At 34.0% G+C, this 20929-nt stretch overlaps 1 protein-coding gene across 5 annotated transcripts in view; it reads left to right on the top strand.

Annotated features, from left to right (window-relative positions):
- The window catches only part of heph (polypyrimidine tract-binding protein 1 heph), a 116202-nt gene extending 96318 nt beyond the window's left edge, over positions 1-19884 (top strand). For 2 of the 5 annotated variants that reach the window (XM_089859140.1, XM_089859144.1), the window contains 14 exons: positions 6460-6609; positions 8592-8729; positions 9183-9234; positions 9345-9403; positions 9514-9679; positions 10407-10498; positions 11985-12128; positions 14282-14315; positions 14677-14769; positions 14853-14950; positions 15072-15190; positions 15309-15386; positions 16054-16117; positions 16225-19884. In XM_089859140.1, the coding sequence (XP_089715266.1) occupies positions 6460-6609; positions 8592-8729; positions 9183-9234; positions 9345-9403; positions 9514-9679; positions 10407-10498; positions 11985-12128; positions 14282-14315; positions 14677-14769; positions 14853-14950; positions 15072-15190; positions 15309-15386; positions 16054-16117; positions 16225-16293 (1356 nt within the window). In that variant the 3' untranslated portion in view covers positions 16294-19884. The remainder of the gene's footprint in view (positions 1-6459; positions 6610-8591; positions 8730-9182; positions 9235-9344; positions 9404-9513; positions 9680-10406; positions 10499-11984; positions 12129-14281; positions 14316-14676; positions 14770-14852; positions 14951-15071; positions 15191-15308; positions 15387-16053; positions 16118-16224) is intronic. The other 3 variants (XM_089859142.1, XM_089859141.1, XM_089859143.1) reach the window with 3 other exon arrangements.
- Positions 19885-20929: the final 1045 nt, after the last annotated feature.

Genomic DNA, 20929 nt, shown 5'->3' with positions numbered 1-20929 from the left:
CGAAACTGGTTTAGATGGGTGTTTTGATGATGGGTATTTGTGGGAAGAAGAGTCTCGATGGAATCTTGGATCATGCAAATACCTCCGAAGATTTTTTTCCCCCGTATCGTTGGATGGGGGAACGCCAGTCTGGGTTGGGTGGTGGTGCTTTGGGAAACCAGGTAAAGGTCAACTTATTGGGACGACCGGATTATGTTTCCATAGGGTTTTATCTGGGTTTATACGATCGTTTGCCTTGGCTGTCTGGTTTGATGAATTATTACTGCTTATATTGTTATCAGTTCGGTTTGCCCGCTGTTAAATTAATAAACATGCGGGTCCGGACCGTGAGTGAGGTGACGTTTGTAGTTTTGGCGCAATTTCAAACGTTGATGTAGAACAATTACAACAAGAACAAATGCTTACATTTTGGAAGCAGTCCGTACAATTCTTGGTTAAATTTTTTGGCGGTTCACGAGTTGTATTTAAATTTTAAAGTTAGACGATTTGACCAATATATTTTTAACAAAGGGGCTTCCAGATATCTTTTGAATTCATCAATCATTTCCATGTGCGCATTTTGACAGCTTTATACGCCAACGAACTAAATCAACGAGAGCAGCTATTTTAATTAGGCCTTGGCGAAAATTCTTTCTCGCGTAACATTACAAAAACCCAAACTCTTAAACAACCCCGTTGCTTTTATAAAACTATAAAAATCCCTTTTGATCTGATAGGTGTAGATTTCTTTTTTTTTCTTCTTCTTGATTATATCCATCCATCAGAGAAAAGAAATTTTAGTATGGACCAGATGGCCCCTACAGCTAGCTAGCTAGCTAGCTGGGTTGGTTAGTTTTTGACTCTTCATATTGGGGCTCTAGGGTGGTCTGGTCAATGGAGAACGTTTTCTTTCTTTTCTTTTTTTTCGTTCGGTATTTTGCTCTTGAGTGTGTATTTATATATACGAGCTTCGCCCGACTTCGTGGTGCCACCCTCTTTAAGAATAATGGTTTTTACTCTCTCCACTGCTCTCTCACTCTCTCTCTCCTCCGCAACGCCCAGAGGATGTAGCTAACTCAAACGTCCCTCTCAGTTCGTGTATAAAACAGTAAAACTGGTCAAAGATGCTGAGAATACTTTGCGAAAACTGCATGGAAATTATAAGAAAAATACTATAATCTCATGCCTAGGTTAGTATGCAATAATGTAGGATCCCTTTATAAAGACTGAATCAACCCAGAGAAAGTAACTATAGCTTTCCGAAGCCACAATAAACATAATCACTGAGAGCCACGGATAAAGTTGGTTTCAAAATTTGGGAGGCATTACTATAGTCCAAAATCGCAGCTGGGAAAAATAGGTGGTCAAGATGTGGAGGTGAAATAACTGAGATCTCGGACAGTGGGCGACAGTAATCAATCCATTGTGTTTAATGCTCCCTAAACGTAGTCTTGATTTTCAGTTTTTTTGTGTTTTCCTAATACACCCTTTTAAAACTTCGGGGAGGGGCCGAAGTATCTTCTGTTTGATTAGGGTTAAGACGAAACATTGATTGGGTATGTGGGCACAAAGACGTTAGATAGGGCTTACAAAGTTACACGTCCATTAAAGTCGTTTTCCGTTTTTTAATATGAAGCCATATCAAACGCCTTTGTATCCACGTATAAAAGGTATACCCTGGAAAAACATAGTGGTCAAACACCAACTGGGCTGACATGTGAAAAGGGTCTGAAACTAGCATCCGTTAAGAACACGAGAGCTGTCTTTATCACAACTCTTACTTAATATTAATTCTTCCATCGTTTTTCGTTGAAGTTCTGGAATTTCCCCGCTCTCGTGTGCCTATATAGGTCCACTTGGAAATATAGAAAAACTTAAGCTGGTTGCTCCAAGGTTTTAGCAGCCATAGCGAGGAGCCCCTGATGGTGATGACTTTAAGAGGGATTGTGGGAGAATTTTATTTTTCATCATTGTTGAAGCGAGTAGTGCCCTCGCGTAACTTTTCTTATTGCGTGGGTTGGTCGTCGTTTCGTCGTGCGTTCTAGGCGTAACCGAACGTCTATAGACGATGATGGTGTTTTAATGCCTGAATTTTAGTGTAGATTCTTTCTTTCTTTCTTTCGAAAGGAACTTTAGTAGGTATTGAGACCCTGATAGAAGAGGCCCATTAAAGGTTTTCATCGTTTTGATGGAGGGTCATTGTTGTTGAGAAATTAAATATTTGGAAATGAAGTTTGATGAAGTTTTGGGTTGTTGGGTTGGTATATAACTTTTGGCACATTGTTCTTACAATTGGTCCATTGGAACAACACTTTTTCAAGTAAGAAGTAAGGACTTTTACAGTCACAGTTTACCATAACTAGAATGAGTTCTTGCCATAACTCATGGTGTCCCTTTATCCCACTCCATGACGAAATATTTGGAAATGAAGTTCATGAGAACCGATCATGGTCAGCTTGATTTGATGTATAGTTTTGGGTTGGGACGACTTTTGGGGCACATTTTTCATTCTTAATTGGGACAACCCTTTTCAAGTATATTTTATGGATTTACAACAGTCTCAGTTTTTCCGTATTATTAATAACATGAATGAATTGTTGCCATAACTCATGGTGTCCCTTTATCCCACACCATGACGCCATGTTGAAATGATAAAAGACCGCGATGAGAATCATCATGAGGATGATTCACCAACACCCCGTCCACATTTTCTCTTGAACCTTTTCCTTCCCCATTCCAGATTGTTGGCCTCTCTTTCTCTGCACATATTTTCGTTCAGTTTCATATCCCGCTCTATGCCCATTCATTCGAAACCCGCGCTTTGGCAAAATACATATATATCAAATACTATATCCCCCATTGCGTCGGGTCGGGTCCAGAACGAATGGTTCTTTTGCCTGAGTTCTCTTTTCTGGGATGGATATTTGAACCACCCAACCCTGGTCCTTGGATAGTGGTGTGGTTGTACCTACCTCGCGTGTAAGGGCTTCTTTTCGCGTTTTATTTACCCCCCCCCCCCTGGACCCCTGCTTTGGAACCCCAAATGCCCAAGCTGAAGTAAAGAGGGAATTTATTCCATGATCTGTCATTTTGCTCCAATACCACCAAAGATGCTTTTTTTTCACCCTTAAAATCTGAAAGAAACTTTTTGGGGATGTTTCTTCTTCGCTTCTCCATTTTCGCAAATCTTAGGTGGTTGAGTGACCTGACCTCTAAATGGGCTAGGGGGCCCAACCTTTTTTCTTTTGAAAGTTCAGGCAAACTTTAAAAGCTATTTTTAGCATCTTTTTATGGGAAAATAAAATAAAATTTCTTCAAAAGCGAACTTTTTATTAGATTTTCTTGGTTGGCAAATAGAAGTTTGTTATAAGATGTAAGCGTTTTGGGGTACGGACATCGTTTCCCGTGTCATGTTTACCATATTTTCAAAGCGATATTGTACCCTTAAACAATGGCTTACTTGATTTCCAAGATCAGATGTTTAGCGAGGGGCCAGTCACCTAGCGTAATCGGTGTACAAGGTTGTACCATAAGTTCGTAAGATATCTTCCATAAGTATGACACTTTTTATAGTTCGTAATGCTAGAGACTTACTGAGAGCTAGTTCGAGAACGACGCGAGTATTGACTACACTCGGTTTTGTATTTAGTCAGTACTAAGCGAGGGGTTAGTCATTCTCCAAAATTTTGTACACCTGATTTCTGATTTCTGAATTTTTATGTGAATTCCGTTGATTACTGAATGAATTTCTGGATTTCCGTGATTACGATTATTTTAGGTGATTTCCATAATCTTTACAATGATTTCCCGTTATTGCCGCAGATTACTCGTGATTACTATTTGAATTCCACTGATTACTCGTGATTACTATTTGAATTCCACTGATTACTCGTGATTACTATTTGAATTCCACTGATTACTCGTGATTACTATTTGAATTCCACTGATTACTCCATTTCAACTGATTACGATTTTTATTTTGGATTTTCGAATTCCTCGATTGATTATGCGTGATTATTTGACGAAATATGTGATTACCGAGATGATTACAAAAGATTACTAGAAAATCATGTGATTATTTCTGATTCTCTCAATATTCCATGTGATTTCCAGTGATTATCGGAGATTTCTGATTACTCACAAAATTGATTATGATTACTTATAATTTCTTAGAATTCTAGAAATCAAGTAATCGATTTCGGCGGTTTTGTACACCTGATTACTCAAGTGACTAGCCCCTCGGTACTAAGCCTTTGACCGCTCCTCACCAGGCGTCTTCGCTTTACCTCGAATCTATGACCTACATCACTTCATGACAAGCTCCAGTTTGTAACCTGTGACAAACTTATGGAACATATCTTATGCCTGTACTAAAGGGATTAACCGCTATCTTTATTATTCCTGCCCTTGACAGTGCCAAAATTATTACACGTAATCCGTAATCGTTGTACAGGAACTTAGAGAGTGACTAGCCCCTCGAAATTTAAGGGTCTTAACAGTAAAATATTTTGCCTTAGTTGTGACAAACGTGGCTGAATCTAACCAACTTAAGTTTTAATAACCCTAATTTTAATCCTTGGTATTTTTTATTCTGTTACAATTTTTTTATTTAAAACCTTTTCAAGATAAACCGATTAAACGTGCTTTTCATTTCATTTCTAAGAAACTATCATAAATTAAATCCAAAATCATTGTTTCTAAAAGTTTTTTTCTTTTTTTTTCATTCTGGGAAGAACAATAAATTTTTCTTTTTTAAGAAAGGAACTTAATAGAGAATGACTAGTTTATTTTTTTCGAGCCAGCTTCTAGCTGCACCCCCAAGTGAAGTCAACCTTGAATTAAGTGTAGTTAGGCCTAGGTTCTTTAAGCGTGAGAGTGGGTGGGTGGGTATGAAAAAGAGTCTGGGGAAGAAGCTGAAGAGGAGGGATGAAAAAATTAATTCCAAGGATAAGAGTTCTCGGGGTTTTGAACTGATGGATCTTACGCAATGTCTAAATTTGAAGAGAGGGAGAAAGAAAAAGCTACCAATTAAATTTTGACTCTTATTTTTGCAAAACCCTTCTTTATAGTTCTACATACTGAATATATTCCATTATTTCTTTAATAATTGCTTAAATTATGCTGTGTATACAGGGTGCTTCTGATAGGTATGCCATGAATGTTCTTAGGGTCAATCTGAGTGGAAGGTCCGCTTCTAAATGTTTATTGGCCCGCTCCATAACAACAAGGAAATTGTGACACATGTGGAGTAAGATTATCAGCCTTCAATAGTCTATAATCTAAGAACGTTATTGAACCTTTATCTAGCGGAAGTTGTGTTATTAAATGGGTAGAAGTGCGCTTACACATGTGTGAATATTTCCTGGTTTTAGTTGCCAATCAATGTTTGAGAGCCCATGCCTCAATAACTAAATGTTGTAGACACCAGCATGTTACATAAGACTTTATGTTCAGTTTAACCCAAAGAACACCGCACCCTTTAATTTATGGCAGACTTACTAGAAACACCCTGTGTATTCTTGAGTGAAATTATTTAATTATTCCTTATTTCTTTGAAATTAAATTTAAAAAAAAATTTATTTAAATGATTATTTTTTGAATTTAGTCATTAGCGGTATAGAGGTACAGGTAATTAACGAATAAATTAGATATTCTAGTCGTGAATCTGCATTCCTATTTTTGATTTTTAAAAGAAAGGAAGTTTGTTTTTTCCAGCTGACTCGAGTAATTCCCCTAACAAACAATAGGGTGGGAAACGGAAAGCTAGGGGTATATCTATTTTTAATTAGATCCATTGTTGTTCTGCTAAATTTACTTGAAGTCTAATGACCTGAGAAATATTTTAAATTAACTAATTTAAATAAGGGACGTGTCATTATTAAAATTTTAGTTAATTATTTTCATTTAAAGAGAAGAGGAAACTTAATTTTAAAAATTGAAGGGTGTTGTTTTGTTTTTTGTTTTCCCCCATTAATTTGAAACCAAGAAGCGATGTCTAGTTTATTAGGGAGAAGGTATAAGATGCCTAAGTATTCGCGCGCCATAGTCCCAGTCCCCTTTTCAAAATACAAGGGGGGACGTAAAAGGAGGCCGGGCTATTTCGCCTCTCCTCAGTAGGAAAATACGTAATTTTCGTCATTCATGTCCCGCTGACGTGAGTTTTCAAGACCCAATGAGATGCTAGTTGTAATTTAGAGGCGGGGATTAACTCCGGACCTACGTTTGGACTGGAGATAAAGCTGGAAATGTGGCGAATTTATACCTTCTCCCTAATAAACTAGACATCACTTCTTGTTGGCTCCCTAATAAACTAGACATCACTTCTTGTTGAAACCTTATAATTTTACTTACCCTTTTATTTAAATAACGATCATGATTAAGGAAAAAGTTTAATTACATTTACGTAATTTGTTTTAATTATTGTTTATTCTTATTTGCGTCATCCACCACTAATCAAGCAATTGTTTATTTTTCTCGAAGGCATTTTTGGAGATGGTGGACGAAGTTTCGGCGACGTCAATGGTCAACTACTTTGGAAATTCGGGAGCTCCATTGGTCCGAGGAAGGACTGTCTACGTTCAGTATTCAAATCACAAAGAATTAAAGACCGATAGCACTCATTCTAACGCAGTACGTTATGGTTTCGTTATATTTTATCGTTAGCCACAAATTCCAAGCACACCCTAGTCTTGTTTGTTTTTCATCATTGATATTGTGTAACGCAGTGCGAAGTGACGTAAACTCAGATACCGGTTATGGGGATATGCCCACGACTCTAACATTCATGTAACCCTTAAATACTATCATAAGTTTATAAGATATGTTTGAGATCGACTAGCGAGAATTGAAGTACCTACTACACTTGGTTAATTTTGCAGAATTACATCTTCCTATTTAGTCTGTACTAAGCCTAGGTTGACAGCGCCTACCCACGTTTCGCTTTAGGAGAATCTATGACTTAAGTCACTTCATGACAAGCTCCAGTTTGTAACCAGTGACAAATTTATGGAACATGCCTTATAAACTTATGATACTATTAATTTCCATGATCTCGACAATGAAGCTACACACGTATATAAAACCAATTTTGCATATTGAATATCGCTCGATATGAACTTCCCTTGTACCTTTTCGGGGAAATTTTTATAAGTCAGACCGAGGGGATAATCACTCTTACAAAAGTAATAATATTTTAGTAATTTAATACTGTCAAAGGTACAGTGCGTTCGCACCGATTACGCCTAGTGAATGGCCCCTCGAGCTCCAGCCAGACATTTTCCATTACAGGAATTACACGCATCCGTGTATTGTAAAACAAAAAATAATAATACAACGCAACTTAGGATCAATACTCTTTTAAGTAATTTTGTTTTTAAAACGTTTCGGATCCGTGATCCCGAGGTAGAATTGTGTGATCTATCAGCCAGCGAAGATTAAATTGGTGAGCTCTCTCGGACGGCATAAACCCCTGTCTTAAAGTTTGGAAAGGAAGATGAAGGGCCTCATTTTCATTCTTACTTAATATTTTTTCTTCTTCTTTAATGTTCAGCTTGAGTGACTGGGGTAAGAGGGAAAAACCAGTTTGGCTTCCTCTCTTTCTTTATCTATCCGGCTAGAGTGTCTAGTCTGGATCTTACCAGCCCCAATACTCAGCTCAGCTCTACCTGGTCCTTTTTGGCATAAAAAAATATCAAGGACACGTTTCCTTTTGCCCCTGCTTCTACTTTTAATTTTTATTTCATCTTTTTTTTATTATTTTCTTTTGGATACAGGCCTACTATGATAGTTTTTTTTCTGCAGTCTTCATTTATTTGACAACGCCTATTTTTGCCAAAATGTTGAGAACAGTTACCACCCTAGATATATAGCTATGGCGGAATGGTACACGATGTTATAAGGGTGTTGTTGTAAATAACGAAGCTACGTTAAGTGTCGAATGCTTTTAGTTGCATGGAAATTACAAACTACTCGGGGATGCCACTCCTGGTAAAGTCAGGGTTTTGATAATGTCAGGGTAATTCGAGGAAACTTTTTAAACTTGTCATAAAAGTTAGGGAATATCGTATTGAGTTCGGTGATTTTCCTACGGTAATACCATGAGCTGATAAGTTGTTGGTTGTCTTATGTTTAACGGTGCACCCAATGTCAGGTGAAATTCCTTGAATTGTCATGGAAGTTAGGGTAGTTTTCCTATGGTAATACCATGATCTGATATATTTATAAGTTGTTTAGCGTTATGTGTCAGAGTTTTGACAATGTCAGTTTAAATTCCTTGTATTGTCATGAAAGTTAGGGAATTTCATATAGGGTTCGATAATTTTCCCTGACTTATCTATAAGTTGTCTGTAGTAATTTTTAACGTCGCACGACTATGTCTCGAGTGAGTCGAAACAAACTTGAAATTCGCAGAATGTTTTCTGTGTATTTCTGTAATGTTTCAACTTGATATTTTTGTGGTGAACATTTTACGTCAGTAGAAACATCGGTGTTGTACACATTGTATATACGTACCCGTCACTATATATTTGCACTGTGAACACGATTAGTAAAAACTGGGTGTGTTTTTGGATGCGGCGATCTCCCGTACATTCTGCCATTATCATTTTGATTAGCAGGCCACGACGCAGGCAGCTCTTCAGGCAGCCCAAGCTCTGGTGAACCAGACGGAAACGCAAGGAGGGCCCAATACAGTACTCAGAGTTATCGTTGACAATCAGATCTATCCAGTTGGCTTAGATGTACTTTTTCAGGTATGACGCAAAATCTTCTAAACACCTCTTCTTCTGTGTTTATAATAAATACTAGACTTAGGGTACCGTCAGCCTGTTGGTACATTTTTATTACTTTTCGGGCCGCCATTTTAAAAGATGGTGGCAAATAGAACCCAAAACGCTATTAAAAACCGTCTATACGATATAGGGAACCATTGTAATAAATATTAGTTAATTCGATTCAAACGCGCAATGTTATACCCTAAAGAAAGTTCTTTACCATTTTGTCCGCCATTTTTCAAGATGGCGGTGTATTGAAAAAATCTTTCTCTTACTACTTAAGAGTAACGTCCCTGCAAAATTTCAGCCTTTGTGAATGTGAAGCTGGGCGTTAATTATCAGTTAGTTAGTCAGTCAGTCAGTTTAGCAGTTAGCCAGGACTTAGGTTATATAAATATTGATTTTAATAATACGTTCGTATTTTCATAACAGATCTTTTCTCGTGTCGGGAAAGTTTTAAAAATCGTTACGTTCACAAAGAATGGTAATTATAATTTTTTTCATCATGATCATCTTTCTTTAGGAAGCGTAGCTCCAAAGTTCGAGTGAAAAACATTTAAAAAAAAAATCAATTTAAATTTTTCATTCAATCAGGCACATTCCAAGCACTGATTCAATACCCAGACGTCATAACCGCTCAGGCTGCGAAATTGGTAATTTATTACGTTTAATAATTTTCTCCAACCTTTGTCACTTTTCTACGATGATAAATTTGACATGTCCTAATAGATGTTTGTTTCTCAATTTTTTTTTTTTTTAACAGTCGCTCGATGGTCAGAACATATACAACGCGTGCTGTACGTTGAGGATAGAGTATTCCAAAATGAACAACTTAAATGTTAAGTACAACAATGACAAGAGTCGAGACTTCACAAATCCTAACTTGCCCACTGGAGATTTGTCGTCCTTAGAATCTTTAGGACTTTCTGGTAAGTGAATTTTTAAATCGATTTCTCTCGCGCTAGATATGTTCTATTTAATTTTTTAACTTTACCAAATTTTCTATTTAATATACGCTCTTCTCTTTTTCTAATTAATATTTGGTTTTAAAATTGAAGGAAACGTTCAGGTAACATAATATCAATACCTTAAAAGAACGGCCTTTTTTCTAAATATAAAAGGAGAAATATAAAATAATATTATTACTGCAAAATAATTAGAGTTTAATTAGTCTTAAAAACGAGAACTACTGTGCCGCCATTGGTTTAGTCGCGTATGCTAGCCCGAACCATGACCTTACACTTACGTGACTTACGTCTCGCAGCCTGTGAGAATTCAACCAATCCCGTTATGGCTAAGAGGTTCGGTTTAGCAGACGCCGCTAATGCAATGGCGGATGGCGCAGTAGTCCTCGTTTTTAAGACTAAATAAATGCTTATTATTTTGTATTTATTTTTATATTTTTGCTTTTATTTTTAGAAATAGTCAGTTATTTTAAAGTATAATGTTATGTTACCTGAACTTCTCCTTTAATAACTTTTTTTTGAAAGATTAATTTCAATTTGTTTTCGTGGTGAAGGTTGTTATTGTTGTTATTGTAAAATGTTATTCGACCCCGAAAATTAATCCCTGACTTTTCCAATCCGCCTCCTCCTCCTCCTTTGTTTTTTTACCCACAATTGCGATCAAACAAACAAATAAACACAAACTTTAAAGGTTCAATGGGAATGTTGGCTTCCCCATTTGCCAGTGCTCCCCAAAGCCTGGGATCGCCACTAACAGCCGCTGCTGCCTATGCCGCTGGAGGTAGGGGTCCAACGAAATTAAAGCACACACAAATTTAGAACTTAGTTTTAATTTACTAGAATGTAGTTTTTCGATTATTTTTTTAAATAATCTCCTCCCTGGCTTTCTTTTGAAATTTCTCAAATTTCTGGTTCTTTTCTATTTCTCTTTATCTTTCTTTTTTCCCTTTTTAATTCACTGCTTTTCATTTTTAATTATTTAAAGTGTTTTGAAGTAATGAAGAGATCGTTTCCCAGAAATGATCATTAGAAATATTTGTTTTCTACGTTCTTGGAAAATGTTTCCCCATATAATGATTGTTCGGTCATTTTGAAATTTTTCTGATCTAGAATATTGTCCATTATTTTTCTTTCGGACTAAATTAGATTTGTACTTTGAAAATGTTTTTGTCATTAGCCATATCGTATGATGTATATCTACGACGAGACTAATAGTTTTACCTGCGCTGTAGTAGTAGTAACGGTGTTGTAGTACCAAATATTTAAATTAAAGTGAAAGGGACAGATTTTTTAAGGTGATATTTGAGGGAGAGGATTATGGTATTGACTTAAAAGTAAGGTTAAGAGTAATTTTTCCCTTGTGTCGCAATTTTTTTTGTTTATTCGGCTTCGCGGGGTTATATATTCGAAACCGTATTGAGTATTATTTCTATTCACTTATCACTTAAGACTAGGTGATTTGTGAATTGTTCATTCCTTATTACGTTCAAAGTAAGACCTTTTCAGACCATACAACTTTTCGACTCATTAAGGTGAGTCAACTTGAGTTGAGTAAACTAGTTAGGTCGTGTGAACAGAAGTTGAACAGGTGGAACCACCAAATTTAAAATTGATCACTGACCAATATTTTCTGACTAAACTATTTGACCCGAGTCAAAAGTTGTATCGTCTGAAAAGACCTTAAGTAGAGAACGGTGTTGTTACTATAATAGCCCAGTTCTTGGGTCATCTTGTTTGTTTTTTACATGTTTTTAAAACTTCAGACTATCGTTAACGCTAATGATAAGTGTTATGTCAGTATGACATGCAACATTGTTTCGATTTAAGATTTAACATGAATTTTTTCTTAAACTCGCTCTTAAATTAATGATGTTTGTGAACAACGAGATACAAAAGTGGTAGTTTCTTCTTCCATGGTTTTGTTAGCTACTTTCAAGAGACGGAAGTTTAGCAATGTTTTTCAAATCACTTTGAACACTTTAATTAGAGCCAGTTTAAATATTCTTAATTTTACACATTCTCGCATTAGAAAACTTTCAATTTAATTAGGAACTTAATTAAAGGACTCGGAAACTATATGAAATTATTTCAAATCAAAGAAAATCTTCATTACTTCTGGCATTTTTTTAAAATTTAATTTCACTCAAAACTTAATTCTTTCTTTTGATACTTAGAAACAATAGAAATTATTTAAATAAATAAATATAAAAAAATTTAAATCTAATTGACTTGTATACTTATAATCTGTTTATTTTTCTCTTTCGCTGGTTATCACCTAGCACTGCCACTCGGGGGTTTTGCATTACCTCCATCAGCCGCTGCATCAAACGCTGCCTTGGGTGTCGCCGGAATCAGATTACCGGGACAGGGCTTCATCGGATGTGTCTTATTGGTCAGCAATCTGAACGAGCAGGTAATTGTCCTTTTTCGTTTATTCTTCAATGATGGTCAAGTTGTTTTTTGATACAGTATAAATGTATAGGAGACAGAACGCGCTGTTATTTGAAATTAACCAAAGGCTCTTAGATAGTTTGTGGACATTACACGTTGAATTAGTGTAGTAGACAGTAGTACAGGGCCGTCGAGAGGGTCGGTCTTTCTAAGGGCCCGGGACGAGTATAGAGCGGTCTTGATGGGGGCCCGCAATTTGGTCCATTTTCCCGGGGCCCGCAAACTCTCTCGATGGCCCTGCAGTAGTAGTTGAAGACCCAAATCTAAATATTTATATATTGTATATATATATATATACTTATACAGGGTGTTTCTGGAAGGTTTGGCAGAAATTAAAGGGGATGTTCTTTGGGTGCGCGTTTTTGAGTCGAAAATGTAACTTCTATCTCCATTTTGCCGTCCGAGCGACTGTTTCAAATCGAGTTATGATTTGAGTATTTAGGGATGACCCCTTAATTATATTAGAAATCATTGTCTAAATCAGTTTCTTAGTTAAATTTAAGGGGTCATCCATAAAATACTCAAACTGTACACTGCTCGGACGGCAAAATGGAGATAGAAGTTACATTTTCGACTGGAAATCGTTCGTCCAAAGAACATCCCCCTTAATTTCTGCCAGACCTTTCAGAAACATCCTGTATATATACTTATGTTTCTGGCCATGACGTAACTCATTTTTATGTCTGTCCTAGTCTTTATATTACTGCTATCGCTTTGTTTCTTTAATCCCTCTGAACATACATCATAGGGATAAGAATCCACCACATTCATGTCATTTATAAAACTCTCAGTAATTTTAGTCTATAAGCTAAACAATAGCGGCGAAGTGTAAGTGAAGTTAAGTTTATGAAACTTTCAATTAAATAAACCAAAATGATCAAAAGTGTACGAGGTAATTGTTTATAAAGTATTGGTAAACAACAGTTCTGTGAACTTCTTGGCGCCAGGGAATTGACCCAAGGTGACCTATCCCCGTCCCTGTAGTGTTTGCTTCCCTGCTTGAATTAATGGAATAGTCTATATAAGAAGGCAGTTTTGAACGTATTCAATGCTGTAAATGATAAATCGATGTATTTTGATATTGTGAAATTGCTAGTTCAATTTACACTAATGGTGCGATTTAGAAGTCAAATATAAATAGTTATACACCTGACTTTATAGACTAAAATTACTGGTAATCATACCAACTCAACCTACAAACTATATAATAAGGATAATACCTCATTTTTTTCACTTAATTTAGGTGGTTAGTTTTATATTTCCGAACTAAAACAAATGCGGTTTTTTATTTATGTTTCTAGGAATACATACAGTTAATCGGAATCATTTTGTAGTTATTTTATCAACGTATCTTATTGGGGGGGGGGGTTTGTGGGAAGAGCTAGACGGGTTGCACCTTGAGAGCGCGACTGACCTCGCCTTGCTAGCAACCAATGAAATCGCAGTTAGAAATACGTCAGAATTATGACGCGTTATGGATAATACTAAAGCCCGGCCCACAAAACCCCGCATAGAAATTATCACGGGTAGAAATGGGGACACAATGATTCAAGTTAACTGTATGTGTTCCTGACGTTTCATACTTTTATTTTTAATTTTTTAACCCTTTTTTGTTGGTTTTTTTTGTAACTATTTCGTTTATTTATCTTTGTTACTATTTGACTACTAAGCTTGCTATTTATTTTTATTTTTTATCAACAAAAAACGGTTTTCGATAAATGGAAAAAGGAAATTAATTTCTTTAAATACTAAGTAAATAATTAAAAATTTAAGAACTTTAAAACATGGCTTACACACACGATAATGCCTTATTTTAAAGTGAAGTTTAATTAAGAAAAGAAACCAAAAAAAGCTTCGTAGTTTGTAGTATAGCGTTTTAATTAATGTTAAATCGTTAATTAGATTTATTTATTTAATTGAGCGCTAAAAAATTAATTACAATAGAAAAAAAAGATGGAACCTTTGACTGATTGTTTTGTTTTTGTTCTATTTTTGAATTTTTTCATATTTTTTCTCACTTTTGAACAATATTCCTTCTTCCGTACTTCTGCCTCTGCTGTGCTACCATCACCTCTCCGCTCTGAAAATTAAACCATAAAACAAAATCTAAAACAGACGGTCACGCCCGATGCTCTCTTTACCCTTTTTGGTATGTTTTTTTTTTCAAACAAGCACTTGTCTTAATTTATTTTTCAAGACAAAAGAAATAATTTAATTATTACCCAAAAAAAGATCAATATATTTTTAATTATTTTATTTAATTTAATTTAATTTTATCGAGCTTTTTTTCATTCGTTTTAAACCTTTCTTTACTTATTTATGTGTCTGTGTTATTTGTCATTTGTAAATTAGATTAGTTATACTTAATTATTAATGTTAATAGTATAATTTTAATTTAATATATTTTTTTTTGTTGTTAAATTTAAATGATTGCGATAGATAGGGTTTTTAGAATTTTGCCGATTTTTTTTTTCTCTTGAAACAAATTTAATTATATTCTATATAATTAGGTGTTTACGGAGATGTTATCAGGGTTAAAATCCTATATAACAAAAAAGATAATGCCTTGATTCAGATGGCTGAACCTCAGCAAGCTCAGCTAGGTAATTATCTTTACTTCAATTATTTTACTAGATTTATCGTAATTATCGAGTTTCAATCAAATTTATTTATTTTTTGTCCTCAGCACTAACTCATCTGGATAAAGTGAAGTTCTTTAACAAACAAATTCGTGTCACACCTTCCAAACATCAAGTTGTTCAGATGCCAAAGGAAGGACAACCAGTATGTTCATTTATTTACTGTTTTAATATATTAATCTATGTGGATTGTTTTTTTTATTGTTTTGTTTTTTACTTTCATGTTTTGTAATTCGTTTGTTTTCGCTTGTTTTGCCTTTTTGCAGGACGCAGGCCTTACCAAAGATTACTCAAACTCTCCACTTCATCGGTTTAAAAAACCTGGCTCCAAAAATTATCAGAACATCTATCCACCATCGTCGACATTGCATTTGTCAAACATACCGTAAGTTAAACTATTTATAATTTAATGAAATATTTCAGGTTGTTTTTCGCTAATTGTTGTGTAACTGATGAGCTGTGTTATCACTTAATGTGCGCATTACTATTTTTATCCCGATTAGACCAAGTGTAACGGAAGAACAAATCAAAGAAGCATTCATTGATAACGGCAACAATGTTGTGAACTTCAAATTTTTCCCGTAAGTTTCAATCTTTGACCTTTTAAAATTTCGCCCGAAAACTACTGTTTCCAGTTGAGATGTGACAGGGTTCATACAAACAACGAAGTAGAAATATAACTAAAATTAGTTTTAGGCCTAGAGCAAATAACTTTGGAAAATTCATAATATTTGGTAAAACTTATTAGCCTTGAATGTAATACACTTTAAAAGGGATGAACAATGTGTTATGTGGGAGCGGGGTCTTTACCAAACTTATCTTCCATCTAATGGAACCGCTATTGGGCATGGGTGAATTTCAATTTCGGGAGCGTTATCAGATGAATCTATCAGCAGTTGTTCTATGCTTACATTCATGTGACATTGCACAATCACTTCTCCAGGAAATAATATACTGTTACTGAAAAAATATAGTTATTGACACTCTAGTACATAACGCATTGTACATCCCTTTAACCCGGGGAGGGGGGGGGATGTATAGTAACAAGAAAAACGTTCATTGTGCAGAGAAATGTATATTTATTACACCCCTGTTGTAGTAGATTAAAAGACTCCTTCAATTCTCGAAAAATACCACATGGGAAATAGGTTTTGCAGACTTGCATGAACCATTGCGAATCAAGCATTATGGTTAATAAATCACCTTAATTTCAAGCAAGGAACACTTTTTTTCTTTGGTTTTTTTTAGGAAAGACAGAAAAATGGCACTCATTCAGATGGGATCTGTGGAAGAAGCTGTTATAGCCTTGATTGTAAGTCCATTTTAAATTATTTATATTTATTTATAAGTTTTTCGGTGCGCGAATTTCTCATGTCTTACAATATCTAACAAATATACTTCTCCTCAACGCATTATCAGAAAATGCACAACTTTCAGCTGAGCGATTCCAGCCATTTGAGAGTTTCTTTCTCAAAATCGACAATCTAAATAAAAAAACAACAAAAAAAACAAACCCAAAGGGGGGAATAAATATTACATTTGTTTCCTACCTTATATTCTTAAAAAAAAAAAACAAAACAAAAACAAAAACTTTTTACACAACGTTACATCCGCCACGCGACCAAAAAACATGAAAAGGAGTATTTTTTCTCCTTTTTTTAATTATTATATACGTCGTCGTCCCGGCATTATGATGGAACATTTGTTTTTATGAACTAACTTTGAAGAAGGATTAAACATGCCAAAAAAAAATAAAATAAAATTCAACACATTAAACGAAACCAACAAATCAACCCCCCCCCCCCCGAAAAACCCAGGAAAACCTATTTGAACATTTTTTGCGCATTGCATTTAGTAAACAAAAACCTCAAGAAAGAAGAAACATTTTTTTTTTGGAAGGAAGAAAATGAGTGGTTTTGTATTTTTCTCGTTTCTTCACTCGTACTGTAGTGTCTAATATTTCGTAAAAAAAAAAAAATAAAAAGAACGCGAAGGATCAAAAAAATGTTCAAAAAAATCCCCCTTAATTTGTTTTATCTTCTGTTAATTAATTAATTTGTTAATCCCTGGTTAAATTCCCCCCCCCTTCCCAACAAAATTTTCTTTAGTTAGGGTGAAATTGTTTTTCCTTTATACAACAAACAAACAGACATGCATTTCATGATTATTTTTCTTTCGTTATTTTGAAAGTTTAGGGGCCATTTACTAATGAATTGTTTTATTTTAAAAAAAAATTTCATGATTTTTAATTATGCGGACGTATTGATTGGTTCGTTACGTCAGTAACGGGAGTTTTAACCGTTTTCTCTTAAAACATTAATTAGACATTAAAAGAAAGAATAAAAAAAAAATATGAAATATTTTGGTAATTTTATAAATATACCAACTCCTTGAAAGACTTAAATATGAAAAAGAAAAAAAAAAACGGTAAAATTTTGTTCGAAATCAAGACTGGCTCAAATTATACCCCCTTCCCCCCCCCCCCCCGCTTACAAAACTATGAAATGAATTAAAACCAACTCAAATTGACCCACCCATAATTAGTGGCTATTTCGTTTTCTATTTTTTTTTAGGTGTTAGTCGTACGTTATGTTTTTTCCCCCCCATTCCCCCCTTTTGTTTTTTTCATTATTTTATAAACTGTGCGTTGTTATTATTATTTCCAATATATTTCTTATTTTTAATCATCGTTTATTCTTAAATAACACAACCCCATTTTTGAAGCACACCTGATTTTAATTTAAAGAAACCAACAGTTGTTTTTTGAGAAGTTAGAAGTGCGCCTGGGGTTTGTTTATAAAACATTTCAAAAAAACAAACACAAACACAAAAAATTCTATTTTTTCATAATTTAGATCGAAAAGAAGAAAATTGCTTCTTTTTTTTTGTCGTAATAGGTTAGTGGTGCATTTGTTTTTTTTTTTTTTTGCTTTAGGTTACGTATTAACCGAACTGTATTTGGAACTAATGTGTTATTTTTAGTTCACAAAGATCTGTTAAATATTAATTTTTAATTTTTTTGCTTGTGTTCCTAATAATATATTAACTGCCCTTCTCAATACCGTATTCTTAAATATAATAATCTCATCCCCCCCCTCCCGATCCCGAAATTAGCGCGCATTTAAAACGAAAAACATAAACATGGAGATGAATTAACTTAAATATAAATAGGTTTTAGCGCTGAAATTACCAACCCATCCCTAGTTTTTTTTTTTTTTTTTTTAAATAAATAAATAGGAGAAAGTTATTCCGAAGGGTAGTTAACGAACATTATTATTATTATTTTTTTTTATTTTATTTTCTTGTGACATTCCAATGTTTAGCTTTTTTTTTCTATATATTTGGTTTCTTTTGCATGGTGTAACAGAATAAGATCCCGAGTTGGAGCATCTCAACTCGGTACCGAAATTTAAATATTTCCTCCCCCTTAAAGAAAAATAACAAACCGCGAGAACCTTTGGCACTTTTTGAAACTAAACGGCACATCCCCCCAGACGGAATTATTAATTAAATGAAATATAAAAAAAAATAAATAAAAACGCGCGCGGAGCAGTATTCTTGAGACTTTTAGAGCGTATACTATTTTGTACTGTTATTCCTACTACTACTACTACTACTGACTAAAAAAGAAAATTAATATTAATGTCAATTAACTTTTTGCAAGAAAATTAACGGAGGAGAGAGAAAAATATTTAAAAACAAAAACAAAATTGCATTAATCGTATTTTTAATTTTCGTTTTATTTTTTTTTTCCTTTTTTTAGTAAAAATTAGCCTTATTCCTGATCAGCGCCACCTAATCATAGCGGCGGCTTTGAGAACTACTGTAATCGGCAAGCCAATCAGATGTCGCTAAAATCAGGTGACGTCACTGACGGGCACTCTCGGGCGTCTCTCACCAAAAATGACGTCACCAGATTTTATCGACAATTACAGTAGTTCTCAAAGTCGCCGCTATGGTTAGGTGGCGCTGATCAGGAATAAGGCTAATTGGATCATAAATATTAGAAGGGGAATTAATGCTGCGAAATTAATTTAGATTTAATTTAGTTAATTTACAGTTAGTTCCATTAGGAATAAGAAAGCCACCATTGTTATATTGGAACTGTACTAAATTGAACATAGATTCGTTTTCAAGTGTTAATTCCCTCTCTAATGTAAAAAAAAAAAAAAAAATAGTAGCTCATGTAAAATCATTCTTTAATTCTATATCTAAACTGTCTGTGCCTTGACCAGAAAGAAAAAAAAAAAACAAACAAAGATAACAAACCAATCGTAAAAAAAAACAAACATTTTTTCATAGCCAACACTTTTCTGTCATATTTTAATGTTAGTTATTCGTCATCATAAATGTTTTTTGTGAAGCAACGATAAGTCCCATTTTTCTTTTTTTTTTTTTTTCTAAAACTTTAAAAAACAAACTTTGTATCAAGAGAGGGTATTTATAAGAAGAAAAAAAAAACAAACTTAGGGCTAGAACAAATACAAAAACAAAAATGTTTTTTACGTCCGAAAGCCTTAAAAAACAAAAAATATTATAAAAAAAACAAAAAGGAGGCCACAAATGTAGTTGCTGTATGTTTCAAAAACACAAAATTCTGAGAGAAAGGTATTTTTGCCGTGAAGAAAACTGGGGAAATTATATTTAAAAAAAAAAAAAAACCTCCTTCGATTGTATAAAAACAAACTGATAAATATTAGATCTCCTCCCTCCCCCCCTTAAACCGTAAAAAACAAAATTTAAAATTTAAGGACCACATATCAACAATTGTCCATTTGTACAATCTGTGCCTTTTGTTCTAAACATAAGAAAGGAGAAAGTATTGTTGAGACTTAAAAAAAAAAAATATTCCCAAAAAAAAAACCACCAAAAATTTGTCGGGAGAAAAACAAAAACAAAAAAAAAAAAATTAGAAGTTAATTTTTTTTAACTTCTGTGTTTTTATATAAATAAGAGAAAACCTTGTTTAAAACTCGCCAATGGCAAAAAACAAAAAAAAAAAACCTAGCAAAGAAACAAATGTAAAGATAAAAACATCAACGATAATAGTTTAGAATAAACTTTTTATACAAACTAAAATTTAAAATATAAAACCGAAAAAAACAAAAACAACAACAAAAATAATAGTAAGAATTTGTTATTGGTTTCAATTAGGCATTAAGAATTGATAAGGAAGGGAAAATTATTGATATCTATCTAAAAATATTTCTTGATAAGATAACATATGACTGCTCTGAAGTTCGGACCGTTGCCAAATCAAACACAAACTATACTTGCGACTACTTTGTATACCTTCTTTAAAACCCCCCAAAAATGCCTTTATTCATAATGCTGTTGTAAACAAACAAACAAACAATATTTAAAAATATTGAATTTTTCTAGCCTATTCCCTCTCTCTTTCTATCATTCTATAACTTTGTGAAATTCTGTCGAAACTCTTGTCGATTTTCATTTTTTTTTTCTCTTAAATTCTTTCTATTTTTTTTTGATTATTCACAAAAATTCTTGAATTATTCTCTTTGTAGTAGTTTCAAATTTTCCTTTTATTTTATTATATATATATATATATATTATATTTTTCGCCTTTTTCTAAGGGATATCAAAAACTTCCAGCCTTTTTCTCTATACGCTAATGTGTTTAGTCTCTCGCTTGTCTATTTGTAGTTTTTTCTCTTGAATATATTAAAACTGTGGGCCTTTTTTCTTTATTTTTTTTTTCCTTCATCTGTATTTTACTATTTTCGCTTTCAATATTTTGTTTTTTACAACTTTTTCTTCTTCAGTCTCAATCTTTTAAAATTTCTATACACAATTAATTTACTCTTCTTAAATTTCTAATAGTTGTAGTCGATCTTTCTGAAATACCCGAAGACTCAAATGACAATTTTGCGGATCAATCAGCGTTCAACATTAGAGTTTAAGTTTTCATTGGCAATTATGATGGGATATCTAAGAATTTAATTTTTTTTTACTTAATTTTAGCAAGCCAGCCAAAAAATTACAAGGTAGGAATTCAAGCCAGAGTCCAACGTTTTCAGGGAGTAAAGTGTTCGCGTCGTAGTGATTGTTAGTAAAGCCTACACAAGTTTTATTTTCATTGGCTGCAATTGTCACGGATTAACTA

The sequence above is a fragment of the Phalangium opilio genome, unplaced genomic scaffold, assembly GCF_054372755.1.
Source record: "Phalangium opilio isolate 3A_F unplaced genomic scaffold, DU_Popi_V2 ptg000329l_1, whole genome shotgun sequence".
Classification (NCBI taxonomy): Eukaryota; Metazoa; Arthropoda; class Arachnida; order Opiliones; family Phalangiidae; genus Phalangium; species Phalangium opilio.
The sequence above is the reverse complement of the archived record's forward strand: the minus strand, read 5'-3'. Positions and strand labels throughout refer to the sequence as shown.